At 46.3% G+C, this 16,597-nt stretch overlaps 1 protein-coding gene across 2 annotated transcripts in view; it reads left to right on the top strand.

Annotated features, from left to right (window-relative positions):
- LOC123513872 (breast cancer anti-estrogen resistance protein 1-like) overlaps positions 1-16,597 on the top strand; it is a 97,520-nt gene that overhangs the window by 2,450 nt on the left and 78,473 nt on the right. The window contains exon 1 of one of the 2 annotated variants that reach the window (XM_045271303.1): positions 915-1,535. The exons of the other annotated variant lie outside the window; for it this stretch is intronic. Within the exon in view, the coding sequence (XP_045127238.1) occupies positions 1,374-1,535 (162 nt within the window). The 5' untranslated portion in view covers positions 915-1,373. Of the gene's footprint in view, positions 1-914; positions 1,536-16,597 lie in introns of those variants that run through there. 2 annotated transcript variants of the gene reach the window in all.

Genomic DNA, 16,597 nt, shown 5'->3' on the forward strand with positions numbered 1-16,597 from the left:
GAGCTCAGAGCTCATTATTTCCGATCTTCGGATAGGCCTGAGACCAGGCACACACCACACACCGGGACAACAAGGTCACAACTCCTAGATTTACATCCCGTACCTGCTCACTGCACATCTGTGTGTGTGTGTGTGTGTGTGAGAGAGAGAGAGAGAGAGAGAGAGAGAGAGAGAGAGAGAGAGAGAGAGAGAGTGAGTGAGTGAGTGAGTGAGTGAGTGAGTGAGTGAGTGTGTGAGTGTGTGTGTGTGTGTGTGTGTGTGTGTGTGTGTGTGTGTGTGTGTGTGTGTGTGTGTGTGAGAGAGAGAGAGAGAGAGAGAGAGAGAGAGAGAGAGTGTGTGTGTGTGTGTGTGTGTGTGTGTGTGTGTGTGTGTGTGTGTGTGTGTGTGTGAGCAGCACAAAAATGGACCGTCTCATGTATCACAGCAATCCATCTACCGCGAAACTCCCTATTATTTTACATCATAAAACACGACGCGCTATTTTCGCATTAACTTTAAGAACGTCACTTTTTGCTTGTTTATTTTCATCCTTCTGTGTGTTTTCCTGTCGCTGGTAGTGGTGGTGGTGGTGATGGTAGAGAGAGAGAGAGAGAGAGAGAGAGAGAGAGAGAGAGAGAGAGAGAAATGAAAGGTGGAGGTGTCGAGGAAGGAAGAAAACAAAGGACCGTGCAAATATTGAGAGAGAGAGAGAGAGAGAGAGAGAGAGAGAGAGAGAGAGCCGTGACTTATCGAACTAACCTCACGCCGACGGGAGGAAGAGAGAGATGTATGGAGGGGATGGGTTACGGTGAAGGGTTTGGTGGGTGGAGGGGGCAGGTGGAAGAGTTACGTCAGGAGAAACACAGTGGAGAGGTGGACTTGAGTTTAGCGTCACTGCTGTTACCAAGGTCACTGACGTAAGGATGAGGAGGAGGAGAAGGAGAAGAACCAGCAGGCGATGTGATGGTGGTGTACTGGTAGGAATATATCAGTTTTATAAGAGTGAGATGGTGGGAAGGGTTTGAGAACTCTGGTATATGAAAGAATACGGGTCCACACGGGTGATTTTGTGGTGTACTTATCCATCACCACGAACGCCGCCGCGGTACAGAAACACGAGTGCGATAAGCGATAGCAGCGGCACCAAGAAAAGGCGACAGATTTGACATCAGATAACGTCCAGATAAGGGAGAATGACTACTAGTTGTTCTGAAGCCGTGACGAAAGGTGGCTGTGCGTGTCTCCGTCGAACGAACCACCCCTAACCCACGTCCTGTCCTTGCCGGGAACTCCCGCAGAAGGGGTACCGGAGGGAGGGGGAGTGCTTTGTGTGCCTCGCTAGTTGTGTGCAAGAGTTGACGCCCCGTGAGGCAGGTCTGAGTAGGGCAGTCAATATGCCTTCACAGGACGAGGCCACTTATGATGTGCCGCGGCCCTTGGTGGCCATCCAGGAGGAGGACTACTACATGTCCCCAAAGGCTGACCCGGTACCCGTCAACTCCAGGCCCGCTTCCTCCAGTAGTTCAGAGGGAGTGGTGGAAGTGATCAAAATGACGGTGAGTGTTTCACTGTTTGATCTGCTGCAGTCTCTGACGAGACAGCCAGACGTTACCCTACGGAGCGAGCTCAGAGCTCATTATTTCCGATCTTTGGATAGGCCTGAGACCAGGCCCACACCACACACCGGGACAACAAGGTCACAACTCTGTGTGTGTGTGTGTGTGTGTGTGTGTGTGTGTGTGTGTGTGTGTGTGTGTTACGGTACTGTGACTATTTATGGTTTACCTTGAAAAAAATAAAAATAAAACAAATAAAAGGTTGTCTTTCAAGTGGTGTGTGTGTGTGCTTTAGTTTGTCTTTGGCTTCCAGAAGTTGAGTCCCAATATTCTTGATCAGTATTGCGTGGCGGGGTCGCCTGTGGAATGATAAGCACAAGGCACTCACTCACGTGTCTCACTGTTATCTGGGAGCTTATTATACTCCTCGCCACCCGCAGGTGTGAGCTAACTTGTCGCGGGCAGAGAGAGAGAGAGAGAGAGAGAGAGAGAGAGAGAGAGAGAGAGAGAGAGAGAAACTCATTCCCTTCAAATCAGTCTCCGTCAGTTAATCGCCATTGAAATCTCAGGTAATTTTCCTGACCAGCTATTTTATGTGTCAGGAGTTAGCATGGACGAGTTGAGCTTCCACTTACACTAAATTCTGCCAAAAGTCAGTGTTCAAGTAACAAATTCCCTGCAGAAAAGCAAAGCAATTTCATTATACATTGATAATAGGCATGGATATACTATTCAAATAAGAAAATACGTACAAACACTCCAAAAGAACTAATCATTTCACTACTTCCACATGAAGTAGACAACCTGCTCCAGTATTTCCATCTCCCTATGATCTAAACTCATTTAAAGAGGGAGATTACAAGACATTTATCTCAAAATTTTGGCTGACTCGGCCCTGTTCGTGGACTGGCATCAAAGTGGGCCTTTTTGTTTAATCGTTTTTTTTTTTTTTTTCTTTTGCTCTTGGCCAGTTTTCCTTTCTTGAAATAAAAAAAAAGTCATAATTAAAATAAGTAGCTTGATTTATTTAAACTTTTAACCTGCCAAGTCCAGTTACGAGACATACGCAGGTGGACACACACATACCCATTAGCCCGAGTCCCAGGCAAGTCACAGGTACAGGTCCTTAAAGACAGCCATGCGCAACGGACTTGAACGTACCGCCCCGCCTGTGACAGGGCCAGCCGGAGCACAGCACAGCATAGAGGGGCCGGAGGGAGTGGTGGCCCTAATCAGCATGCAACCGCGGCACCTGTGTGTGTACATGAGGTCTGTCACATCGGCTATTTCAGGGATGCATTCACTAACATTACTGCTGCTGCTACTATTACCACCACCACCACCACCACCATTACTACTACTACTACTACTACTACTACTACTACTACTACTGCTGCTGCTGCTGCTGCTGCTGCTGCTGCTGCTGCTGCTACTGCTACTGCTGCTGCTGCTGCTGCTGCTGCTGCTGCTGCTGCTGCTGCTGCTGCTGCTGCTGCTGCTGCTGCTCATTGCTACTGCTGCTGCTGCTGCTGCTGCTGCTGCTGCTGCTGCTACTGCTGCTGCTGCTGCTGCTGCTGCTGCTGCTACTACTGCTACTACTGCTGCTGCCATTACTACCACTACTACGACTACTACTTCTACTACTACTACTACTACTACTACTACTACTACTACTACTACTACTACTTCTACTGTCATCACTGCCACTATTTCTTCTACTAATACTAATACTACTAACTACTGTAACTATTGCTTCTATCACTGCCACTACTACAGTACTTTTAACCTTATCGATGAATCAGGTCCTCCTCCTCCTTCCCCCCCCCTACTACTACTACTGCTACTGGTACTATTACTTCTACTACTACATTACGCATCTCACGTCAGCAATAACGTTTATGCGAGACCCCTAAGTCTACATGGCTGTGTGCTTATACCTCAGCCTCAGCGTAGCACGAGAGAGAGAGAGAGAGAGAGAGAGAGAGAGAGAGAGAGAGAGAGAGAGAGAGAGTGAATTAATCCTATAATCCATGCCTAAGAATTATGGTTAGTTAATTATTGTCACTTTTTCTCTCTTGTGTAATACCCAAACCTGTTTACTGCTACTACTACCACCACCTATTCTCTCTCTCTCTCTCTCTCTCTCTCTCTCTCTCTCTCTCTCTCTCTCTCTCATAACCTGCTTTTCCTAATTCACAACGTCCTCGCACAAAACTGGGACGGTGTAAGATTTAATTGAGCTGGATAAAAGCAAAAATATAGCCAAGTGTCTTTTTATATCTTATCAGCTGAAGTATACGAAGTCTGTCTTTTGCCTTTTATCACCAAAACAAGATAAGGCAATGTGGCGAGACAACGTTGGGTGTTTGGTTACCAGGCGTCGTAAGATTCAACTAACGGAGAGTCAATTTCTAGTGTTTTGCCTTCTTAAATAGTAATGAGTGAGGGAGTCTGTCGAGCGAGATACTAGTCGGTCACGAGATTATTAAAATATTTGTTGGATGCTGTAATTGGCCTGAATTGAAGAAGATATGAGTGAATGCAGAGAAAAATCATGATGTAAACTGTAAAGGGTTCAAGTTCGTATTCTGAAGCGCCTTGGTCTCTCACCACAACATATATGACTAGCAGGGTTCTCAAGACTGCTTATATAGAAATCTTGTCAATCTGTCACTAGAACCATGAAAAAGAATTCTTTAAATGCACGATGGAATTTAGCTGTAATAGACTGATCCACGATACGTTCTTAAGGGTCCATAACACGTCAATATTTCTCCCACCACTCTCAATCTGCAAGGCACAGTCGCCCTTAGAAGCTTGCAAAGAAGGTTAAGATATTAAGGCACGACAGGGTTCTTCAGAGTGTTACTTAGCACTGTGTTCCTATGGCTCAACTCACGCCAGGGTGGCTGACGAAGAGAGAGAGAGAGAGAGAGAGAGAGAGAGAGAGAGAGAGAGAGAGAGAGAGAGAGAGAGAGAGAGACGGGAGGGGGGAAGGAATAAGAAATATATCTCAGTATGACTAGGAAAAATGAACATTATTCCTTGATAGTCGTATTGAATATCCAGATTTTTATGGACTCTCGTGGATTTCGGGTAAGTTCTAAGGTAGATAATGCGAGGGGGAGGGGGAGAGAGGCGCAGTTAGGGGGGCGGGGTAAAACAGGATGGGGAGAGGGAGGAGGAAGGAGGAGTGTCAGTATACTCACTACAGTTATCTGTTCTTGATAACTCAGCAGGTTCATGAGCGCACCACCTAATGTCATTATGTCTATTTCAGTCACTGCTTTCTTAGGAGTGACTCATTTTTTCCTCCTCCCGCACTGTTGCTCATATTGTCACAAGTACGGCTACTGCTACTAACATATTCTCTACGATGTCACTACTACTACTACTACTACTTTTTCTTCTTCTTCTTCTTCTTCTTCTTCTTCTTCTTCTTCTTCTTCTTCTTCTTCTTCTTCTTCTTCTTCTTCTACTACTACTACTACTACTACTACTACTACTGTTGTTGTTGTTGACGTTGCTGCTATTATTGCTGCTGCTGCCGTTGCATAAACACTGCATGTTAAGGGTTAAGTCCTTGAAATCAACCATTCATGGGTTTTCACTACGTACTGCTACCTATTAGTATTGCTGTGTGTGTGTGTGTGTGTGTGTGTGAGAGAGAGAGAGAGAGAGAGAGAGAGAGAGAGAGAGAGAGAGAGAGAGAGAACTCTATACTGAGGTAAAATGAGCCTCGCGTATCAGCCAAGACAAAGGCTCACCACACAAAATAAGAGAAGAATACGAAAAACACGAGTGATAGGCGCACAAAAATCGAGAAGAAAGAAGAAAGCAAGGTCAAGAATCGCCTGCCTTGTGTCTGCCTCACAACTGTCCAAAAGGCGCCGCGTGACCCAAACACAACAAGGACACGTACGCTTCCTGTTTGGCAAGACGATTTGATTTCAGTGTGATATGATTTCTTCGTCGTTCATGGGTTACCTGAGGAGAGAGAGAGAGAGAGAGAGAGAGAGAGAGAGAGAGAGAGAGAGAGAGACGTGGCAGATGGAGGGGAAGGAAGAGAAAGGAAGGGAAAGAGATCCACAGGGAATGTTGAAAAAAAAAAATGAGAGGGGAAGGGAGGGAAGAGAGACGGGGGTGAGTATAGGAGGAGGAGGAGGAGGAGGAGGAAGAGGAGAAGAAGAAGAAGAAGAAGAAGAAGAAGAAGAAGAAGAAGAAGAAGAAAGAAGAAAACAGTATATATCTTTGTTTATGAGTCCACCAGCCATTCCTCCGTGAGCTGTTTATAGTATAGAGGGCACACCACACCACCCATTACAATGTGCCCACCACACACACACACACACACACACACACACACACACACACACACACACACACACACACACACACACACACACACTCCCCCAACACGCACCATTCCCGAAACCCATCCTCATGTACTGTAAATACACGATACATAAACCAACGCCCCTCCCATACACGATACACGATGCATAGTTACATTTTTTACCTCATACACAATACATTTAATTTTTCCCTGAAGTAAGTACATTTTTTCCCGATACACGATACATAGTTACATTATTCCCAAGATACACGATACCTACACTTTCCCCTCCTCTACGATTATGAAACCAACCAATCACTTTTTTAAATTTTTTTTATTAATACCATGTGGGCTTTTCACGGGAATTTATGGGCTAAAGGGGATACTTTTTTGTGGTACCTCCTATCTCAAAGCCCACCCGCTAGGAAACCCTTGCCCTGAGTGAGGAAGCCCAACCTACACTCGGACCGTGGACAGGATTCGAACCCGTGCGCTTGGAGACCCCTCGGACCCCAAAGCGAGCAAGGTTCCACTGTACCGTTGTATCTCTTTATCGGATTGGGCTGCGATTGGTCAAGGATTTGGAGATCATAATGAAGTCGTTGGTAATCAGTCTCTTGATTTAGATATTGGTGTACTTATTCATTCCATTGTATTCTATAGTTCATTGTTTTATTGTTCGTTTTTGGCACTTTCCTTTTTTTCGTGTGATTATGGAATCCTGGTTTATTTTTTTCTATTATATATTTTAGTACGTTATTTAGTGTTCTTTTTGACATTTTTTTCCTCCTCTCTTTGTTTCTTATTGCATTCTATAGTCATTTACTTATCATTCGTTTCGCCATTTTTCTCCTTTTCATGTGATTGATGGCCTTGCTTTTTTTCTTTCTATTTTATTCTTTGGTCCGTTATTTATTGTTCGTTTTGACACTTTTCCTCCTTTTCTCGTGTGATTGTGGGATTGATGGACCTTGTTTTATATTTTTTTTCTATTGCATTCGTTGTTTCATTATTCGTTTTGATACATTTTTCCTCTTTTTTCGTGTGACTGTGAGGCGTAATTTATATATCTCTTAAATTACTGTTCGTTTTGTTTTATTTTCGTCATACTTTCCCTGTGATTTTGGGTTGACGGACCTTGTTTTATGTTTTTCTATGGCATTCGTTGTCTATTGTTCGTCTTGACATTTTTCATCCTTTTCGTGTGATTGTGGGGATTGATGGACTCTGATTGGCGACTGAGTGGGTGTCAAGGTGTAGGTGTAGGGACGCGCAGGTGACTAGCAGGTGATATGATAAGGGAAAGCAAAGGTGCGAGAAAGACAGGTAATGAAACTCACTGACTGACTGACTGAATGAATAACTGACTTGGCAGGTGACGTACAGAGTAAAGGTAATCAGAATGGCAGGTAGGGAAAGTGATGAAACACTCTCTCTCTCTCTCTCTCTCTCTCTCTCTCTCTCTCTCTCTCTCTCTCTCTCTCTCTTTCTCACTTCCGTCTGGTCTGGTTGGCGTGGAGTCGCTAGTCGTATCACGTGCCGCAGCCAAGACGTAAACAAACATACTTCCTCTACCATGCTCCGCCGTCACGTTCCTCCTGCTTCCCCCTCGCAACACCCAGCTCCTCTCTCTCATTCTCCCTCACTACCCTCGCGTTCCATAGTAGTCGCGTTTGGGAGCAAAGGAGAGGCAGAGAGAGACTGTGAGCCCCGCTGCACCTAAAAATAACAGAGGATTCGTGTGATTTACGGTCTCTTTATGTGGTTAGGCTGCTCGGGGAGTGTTCTGGGAGGTGGAGGAGGAGGAGGAGAAGGAGGAGTAGGTTGTTGGTGCTGCAGTACAGTGAAGTCCATTCCTGCCTGTCTGTGTCTGTTGTGTTTTGTGCTGGCCTCCGAGTAAATGAATTGATGGTTAGGTTGAGATGAATACAGGGAGCGTAGAGAGAAGGAATTGGTTGTTAAAAAAATGACGAGAGAGAGAGAGAGAGAGAGAGAGAGAGAGAGAGAGAGAGAGAGAGAGAGAGAGAGAGAGAGAGAGAGAGAGAGAGAGAGCAATTACTGTGGAAAGAAAAATTAAAGTTATTACTACACACACACACACACACACACACACACACCTCAAATTATAGTTATACTTACATTTGCTGCCAAGGATGATGATAATAGAGGTGGTGGTGGTGGTGGCTATAGGAGGACTCTGTAGAAGGGCGGCGTTCTGGAGGGCGTCCTGTACCGAATCACCGAGTTACCGAGGGCAGCAGCAGCAGCAGCAGCAGCAGACGAGGCGTATAAGCAGAATAGCCGGTCATGGTGGCTGCCTGGGAACTGCGCTAGTTATTAGTAGTTAACAACCGTGGCTAGGCCGTGTGTGTGTGTAATTCACTGTTTGATCTGCTGCAGTCTCTGACGAGACAGCCAGACGTTACCCTACGGAACGAGCTCAGAGCTCATTATTTCCGATCTTCGGATAGGCCTGAGACCAGGCACACACCACACACCGGGACAACAAGGTCACAACTCCTCGATTTACATCCCGTACCTACTCACTGCTAGGTGAACAGGGGCTACACGTGAAAGGAGACACACCCAAATATCTCCACCCGGCCGGGGAATCGAACCCCGGTCCTCTGGCTTGTGAAGCCAGCGCTCTAACAACTGAGCTACCGGGCCATGTGTGTGTGTGTGTGTGTGTGTGTGTGTGTTGGAGTGCGACTGTCCGATAGCCACCTCTCTCTCTCTCTCTCTCTCTCTCTCTCTCTCTCTCTCTCTCTCTCTCTCTCTCTCTCTCTCGTAACCAGCTCCTCAGACGCCGTAAATTGTAGTAAAGCCCAGGCAGGTTTTAGTTATTATCAGTTATTTTGAGCGGATCCCGGAGACTTACTGCCATTTATGTGGCGGGGAGGCGGAGGATCGGGGAACAAGCAAGGCGGGTCGGGGCGGGCCAGGGCGATGCTGTAGGTAAGTATAGTAAGTAGGGACCTTGTTTTGCTCCCTCCATTACCCTGTGGTATTCCAGTAATCGTCCGCCGCCGCCGCCAGTCAGCCAGCTAGCCAACCAGCTGCCTAACAACACACACACACACACACACACACACACAGAGGACCGGGGTTTGATTCCCCGGCCGGGTGGAGATATTTGGGTGTGTCTCCTTTCACGTGTAGCCCCTGTTCACCTAGCAGTGAGTAGGTACGGGATGTAAATCGAAGAGTTGTGACCTTGTTGTCCCGGTGTGTGGTGTGTGCCTGGTCTCAGGCCTATCCGAAGATCGGAAATAATGAGCTCTGAGCTCGTTCCGTAGGGTAACGTCTGGCTGTCTCGTCAGAGACTGCAGCAGATCAAACAGTGAAACACACACACACATATGTCTGAGTTAAAAATGCACTTGATACTCGATGTCTATATTTGGTTTTCATCTTTATAACTGCATGATGATTATTACTTTCTCCTCCTCCTCCTCCTCCTCCTCCTCCTCCTCCTCCTCCTCCTCCTCCTCTTCCTTTTTCGCTTTCTTCCTCTCTTTTCTCCCTCTTCTGTCTGCTACTTTCTCCTCTTCTCTCCGTTATTCTCCTTTTAGTTATTTTGTTCTCTATTTTAATCTTTCTTCTTAATATCATAGCTTTTGATTCACCTTCTCTTCCTTCTCCCTTCTTTTTTTTCTCTCTTCTTCTCCTCCACTCCTTATTTAAAGCAGCAGAAAAAAAAATGAATGAATAAATAAATAACAACAAAACAAGATAAAACCTAAACATCGCTCCCCACCAATAAAAAAAAAATAAATAAATAAATCACCAGAAAATTAAAGAAAGTAAGGTAAAGCAAAAAAAAAGCTGACATAATAAATAAATAAATAACGTAGAGAAAGAAAATAATAATAATAATAATAATAATAATAATAATAATAATAATAATAATAATAATAACTTGGAAATGAAGCCTCACGTAATATTTTGCTGCATTCACTTAATAACTAAGCTTCGTTCTGCGCCGTCATTACCTGGACTCTCTCTCTCTCTCTCTCTCTCTCTCTCTCTCTCTCTCTCTCTTCGTGACCTCGCTTTACCCTCCCCTCCTCTGTGACTCCTAATTTGCACCTCCATCTAATTTGACCCCATAAGGTGACACAAACTGCCTCCCTTCCTTGCCCCCCCCCCCCGACTGCCTCCCACCAGCGACCTCTCCCAGTGACCAACCCGCAAAACAGCAACGTTAAAAACACATTAAGGGTTAACTGCTTGCCCGAGAGAGAGAGAGAGAGAGAGAGAGAGAGAGAGAGAGAGAGAGAGAGAGAGAGAGAGAGAGGGTTAAAGATAATAGTTCATAGGTGATAGGTAGGAGAGGGGACGGGGCTGGGGGATGTGGGAGGGGTGGAGAGTTGAGGGGAAGTGAGAGGTAAACAGGAAGTGGTGAGAGGCGTGATGTTCAAGAGAGGGGAGAGAGAGAAAGGGAGAAGCGAGATAAGGGGAGAAAGAGAGAGAGGGAGGGGAGGGAAAGGGAGAGGGTGAAGAGGAAGGAAGGAAGGAGAAAGGAGAGAAGGAAGCACTTTGAGTTCTGGGAAAGTTTTCGTTTTGAATGCGAAGTTTTTGAGAGAGAGAGAGAGAGAGAGAGAGAGAGAGAGAGAGAGAGAGAGAGAGAGAGAGAGAGAGAGAGAAACGTGCACGAACACTCCACTCGACTATAGAAGCGATAAAATGCAAGTTACATACACGTTTACCTTCCGTTCAGTCTTCAGGTAAGTGTGACGTACAAACAAGCGGTGAAGCGTGTTGGGGTCTGGAACGCTGAGTGAACGCTGATGGAAAGCTGCCCCCACAACAATAAATAAACAAATAAAAAGACAGAGGAAACAAAATAAATAAAAAGATAGATAAAAAGATAAAACAATAGATAAAAAAAAATTAGAAGTTGCGTAGGAATAGAAGAAAGAATGAAAGGCGATAAGGAGTCAATAGGTTAGGTTAGGTTAGGTTAGTGGAATTTTGTATCTAGTTTTTATTTATGTATTTACTTGCTTAGTTCTGTGTTTATTAGTTCTTCTTTTCTTTTATGATCTTTTTGTCTTTATCGTTTATACTCTCTCTCTCTCTCTCTCTCTCTCTCTCTCTCTCTCTCTCTCTCTCTTCAAATAGGTTAACAGGTTTGGTTAGGTTAATTTAGTTTTGATAGTTTTCTACCTAGTCTTTATTTATCTATTTATTTACTTGATTCTGTGTTCATTAGTCTTTTTTATGATTCTCTCTCTCTCTCTCTCTCTCTCTCTCTCTCTCTCTCTCTCTCTCTCTCTCTCTCTCTCTCTCTCTCTCTCTCTCTCTCCAAACAGGTTCGCTTTAACTAAACACTGCCTGCAATTTACGAGAGCAAATGATAATATCTTCTCTCATTATTAATTCATTCACATCTTCAACGCACTTACTTCTTTTTTAGCATTTCTGAATTGACTCCGCTCTCTCTAAGCACGCTGCGATTTTTTTCTTTTCTTTTTATTCGTTTACCTTTATATTTGGTGTAGCATTTTAACCGCGCCGTTGATTCAAAAAGACCTGAGGGAACGGCCATCGCTCGAGGGACATTCGTGGAGGCTTAATAGGCTTAGGTTAAGGTGTTTTTACCCTTTTTAATTTCCGTGTGAAGAGTTGAGTGTCTCCGGTTAAGGTGGTGGTGGTGGTGGTGGTGGTGGTGGAGGATAATAACTAAGTGGGTATTCTCTTACTGTTGCCTTCCTTGAATAGCCTCCCTTTCCCCCCCTCCCCTCTTCCCTCCCTCCCTCTATGTTTTTCTTCCTCCTCCTCTCTCTCTCTCTCCTCATCTCCTCTTTCCTTTCCTGGTCAAGCACATGCCTCTCTTTCTCTCTCCTTATTTGTTTCTTGGTGCTGATCCTCCCTTTTTGTTAGAACTCTCTCTCTCTCTCTCTCTCTCTCAGATAAGATCCTTCTCCCCTATACCTTCCTCTCTCTTCCTTTCTCTACCACCACCACCACTATACATACCGCCACCTCCTCCTCCTCCTCCTCCTCCTCCTCCTCCTCCTCCTCCTCCTCCTCCTCCTCCCACTCACCCCCAGGCGGCTGTTGCTCACCTGCCTATGAGCCGCGACAGGTTAATTAGTGGTCGGTGTGGCACCTGAGTTATGCCACACGGAACCCCTGCGTCAGTCTCGTTATACGCTCACGCCTTCCGTCACGGCCTCGCTTTACGAACTACTTACTTTTGAACTTTTACCAGAGCAGTACTGTAACCCGCTACTGTTTGGCGAGTGGTGCGGTGAAGACAGTGGCGGTTCCTTATCTCGATCTGTATTTTGGTTAGTTCTCTCTCTTTGTCTTCATTATCTTTTTACGGTCCGGTGGTTCGCTTCTGTGGCGTCTGAGCGGTGCGGTGATGCGGTGATAGTGAAGGTGAAGACTGTAGTGGTGGTGGTAGTGGTTGTATATGGTCTGCCTAATAGTTTGTTTTGTTCGTATTAGATTCGGTAGGTTTGTTGAAGATTGGATTTTGTAATGGTAGTGGTGGTGGTTGTTTTGGTGGTGGTGGTTACTGTGTTGACTACATAACTCTTCTTTTGGTTTCTCTGACTTTTTGTCTTTATTCTTGTGGCAAACTGTGACATATAACTTTTTTCTGGTAAACTCTGCAACTCCCTATACCTGTTTCTGTATTTCCTGATTTAATTTTAGAGGGAGGTTTCAAGGCATTTATTCTTTTATTTTGGTTAACTCTCGGATCTGCAAGGGGACTAGCAATTAAGTGGGCCTTTTTTTTATTTCGTTTTATAAGCCTTTGGCCAGTTTTGTCCTCTTACATACATTTAGAAATTAATTGATTTTGCACAGTGCCCGATCGTGTGAAACTAAATACATACTTCGTTTCTCTAATCAGCTATACATACATACAAGAAGCTGCTATGCATTCGTTTCCTACACATTCTTATTGCCCTGACTCCTCCCTCCTCTTCACGGAAAGTATTATCGGCTTCCCATGAACATATTTCATTTTCTATCTTCTCTATTCTTTTTACTCTGTTTCCTTCCTAACCTTCTTTTTCTCCCCCATCGGTCCTTTTTTACTCTATCTTGTTTGGCTTACTTACATAATAAAAAAAAGTGAAGTCAACCTTCCCACTCCACACACTTCTCGTTCGTTCCGCGATAATTGCATTTGTTGGGTTAATAATTGTTGTTGCTATTATTATTATCATTATTATTGTATTAGATTTTCCTTTCTTTTCTCCTTCTCTCTGCTTGGTTTGTGCGTGCCGAGGTCTGGCGAATCCTTGCTTATCAACTGGCAGGTACGTACATGTATTGTAGAGTAGACGTTATTAGTATTGTATTTGACTCTTCTCTCTGCCTGGTCTGTGCGCTCTGAGGTCAGGCAGATCCAGGCAGGCAGGTATAATAGAGTACAATTTCCCCTCAGGTGGTTACGAGCAGTCACCGTCCTTCCTGAGCAAGTACATGGGGTGTATGGTGAGTGAAGGACCGCAGCTTCACCCAGCCTCACCCAGGTCACCCACAGATCACACAATATGGGCTCAGCAGGGGGCAATAGCTGGTGGTCACGAGTCCTGCTAGTGATCATTTAACCCTCACCAGGCCCTTTGTTCTCTCGTTAGGTCAGTTTTTAAGGTCACACAGATGATTAGGTACACTCTTACGGTTTTTCTTTTCTTTTTGCTGGTACATAACGTTAAGGTATCTATGCTATCAAGGAAAGCGCTCTTAAAAACTCCCTTGATTCCTGCGAGAGCTTATTAAAAGTGTCGCCCTTGCAGATCGCACTATCTTGCTGCATCCCTTCCTTATCTTGGTACCTGCTTTTGTGTTTATCATCTTCCCTCATTCATTCTTCTATTTCTTACTTCCTTCTTCATTTCTTCACTCGTGTTACATTTTTCTTTCTTAGAGTGTTTCATTTCTTCTAGATTCTTTATTACAACAAGACTATATATATAACACAGATCCAATGCGGTGTAGTGACAATGCTTACTTATGTGGAATCACGCACTCATAACGACGCTTGCCAAGGAAGGGACACATTTTTCACTGAAGGCACATGGTATATTCCTACTGTCCATTTCTCACAGTGAAGTAAAATTATTTCCCTGGAGTTTATTTTACTCCCGGTAAAGCAATGTTATTTCCCTACAGTTTATTTCTACCACATCATTCCATCGCTTCTGTTCCTCCTCCTCCTCCTCCTCCTCCTCCTCCTCCTCCTCCGCGTACAGTTGAGCGACAGGCCACTGATGCCAGACAGGAAAATGGTGATAATGAACCTGGGCTGGGTCAAAAGCTGCGTCTCCTTCCGCTCCCTCCCTCCCCCATCACCCTCCTTCAGTACTGCCTCTGCCCTCCCTCTTAGCCTTCCCCCCTCCTTGCCTTCCTTCCTCCCCCTCTTCACCCTCCTTCAGTACTGCCTCCGCCCTCCCTCTCAGCCTTCCCCCCTTCCCTCCTTGCTTGCCTCCCTTCCCCTCCCTCCCTCCCCCATCACCCTCCTTCAGTACTGCCTCCACCCTCCCTCTCAGCCTTCCCCCTTCCCTCCCTGCCTTCCTCTCTTCCCTCCCTCCTCCATCACCCTCCTTCAGTACTGCCTCTGCCCTCCCTCCTAGCCTTTCCCCCTTCCCTCCCTGCCTTCCTACCTTCCCTCCCCACAGCACTGCCTCTTCCATCCCCTCACCACTGACTCTCCTCTTCCCAGCCTCTCTTCCTTTTCCCTCCCTTAGCACTCATCACTCTGTCTTCCCATTCTTCAGCACTACCTCTCCCATCCTAGCCTTCCTTCCCTTCATCCTCCCTTTAGCACTGCCTTCCCCTCCCTCTCTCTCTCCCTTTGCCTCCCTCCCCTTCAGCACTGCCTTGCCCGCCCTCCCTCCCTCCCTCCCTCCCTCCCCTCGTGTTGGGTGATCCGCGGTGGTGAGGCGGGGCTTCCCATGGACAAAGTCAACACCTCACACAAAACCACATCGATAATTAGTCTCTGAAGAGGGTCGTTGAGGAAGGAGGCTGGGAAAGAGAAGAGCGCTGGAAGGAGGGAAAGAAGTTTACAAGTGTTACGAAGGGAGGAAGACAGGGAGGCTGGTAAGAGGTAAGGAATAATGGAAGTAGGAGGAAGAGGAAGAGGAAGAGGAGGATGAGAGGAGGAGATGCGACAGGTGTTATAGCGGATAGAAAGAAAGAAAGAGAGAGCAAGGAAGGGAAAGAACGAGAAATATATTAGGAGTTAAAGTGGAGAGGAAGCTGGAGGAGGAAGAGAGGAGAGGAGAGGCGAGGAGAGGAGAGGAGAGGAGAGGAGAGAGAGAGGAGAGAAGAAAAGAGAAGAAGAGAGGAGGGAAGAATGTCAGTAACAGGTGCGGGGGAAGGGAGGAAAGGAAATAATACTAGTAACAGGTGCAGACAGGTGAGAGAGAGAGAGAGAGAGAGAGAGAGAGAGAGAGAGAGAGAGAGAGAGAGAGAGAGAGAGAGACCCAGGAGAACAACACTCGTCGCATGTAGAAAAACTAAATGGATTAGGGGAACAAAACACATACTGAATAACTGGGCTAGGTGTGTGTGTGTGTGTGTGTGTGTGTGTGTGTGTGTGTGAGCGGCGAGGCTGTGGCGGCGGGAGGAGGAGGCGGGAGGAGTTGGAATGCCGGGTATGGCGACGGCGACGATGTGGCGGCGGCGGCGGAGGAGGCGGTGGTGGCGGCTGTGGCGGCGGCAACTGGGCAGGTGTCGGTTGGAGGGCAGGAGGAGGAGGAGGAGGAGGTGACCACTATACCACCACCACCACCACTACCAAAACGCCCCCGCCTCCGCCTCCGCCGCCGCCACCACCGTCTCCTTGTGTACAGGACTTGGCGCCGGGGTGTCTGCCTTCCTACCTCCCCCCTACCCACCCCTCGCCCCTCCCTTCCTCCCTCACCAGCCATATGGAACACTTCGCTGGTGTCTGACGCGCCCCTCCTGACGAAGTAAAGAGGCAGCCCTTGTTGCCTCCACCACCAAGGAACACAAAGGAAGCAACGAGAAGGAAACCACGCATCTCCCCCCCCTTTCTCTCTCTCTCTCTCTCTCTCTTACGGTAGGGGTGACTGGTGCAGGTTGTGGTGGTGGTGCAGGTTCCCACGCTAGCCTTCAACATCTCTCCTTTCTCCCCCCCCCTTCCCACTAACCTCGCCTCTCTCTCTCTCTCTCTCTCTCTCTCTCTCTCTCTCTCTCTCTCTCTCTCTCTCTCTCTCTCATCTCCAAATCTTCTTGTTCATGTTTTTACTTTTGTTTTCTCCTTTTCCTCTTCCTTTTTCTTCTCTTTCTTTCTTTCTCCTCTTCCTCTTCCTCCTCCACCTCTTCCACTGTCTTTTTTCCTTAACATTTTTGCTTTCCACTCATCTCTCTCTCTCTCTCTCTCTCTCTCTCTCTCTCTCTCTCTCTGACCCGTCATGTATTTTGCAACTTACTCTCCTTTCCTATTCCTTTGGTTTTTCCTTCACCTTCACATCTCCTTCATCTCTCTCACGCCCTTTCTTTGCTCCCTTCCTCCTGCTTTCCTTCCTTCCTTCTCTCCTTCCCTTTTTTTATGAGGTTTCCCGTAGATCATATTTTTTCCCTCTCCGTTTTTCTCCTTTTTTTTTCAATATACCGAGCACACACACAACCCCCATTCACACACACACACACACACATCACCATTTACGACTCTCTCTCTCTCTCTCTCTCTCTCTCTCTCTCTCTCTCTCTCTCTCTCTCTCTC

This window comes from Portunus trituberculatus, chromosome 37 (assembly GCF_017591435.1).
Source record: "Portunus trituberculatus isolate SZX2019 chromosome 37, ASM1759143v1, whole genome shotgun sequence".
Taxonomy (NCBI): domain Eukaryota; kingdom Metazoa; phylum Arthropoda; class Malacostraca; order Decapoda; family Portunidae; genus Portunus; species Portunus trituberculatus.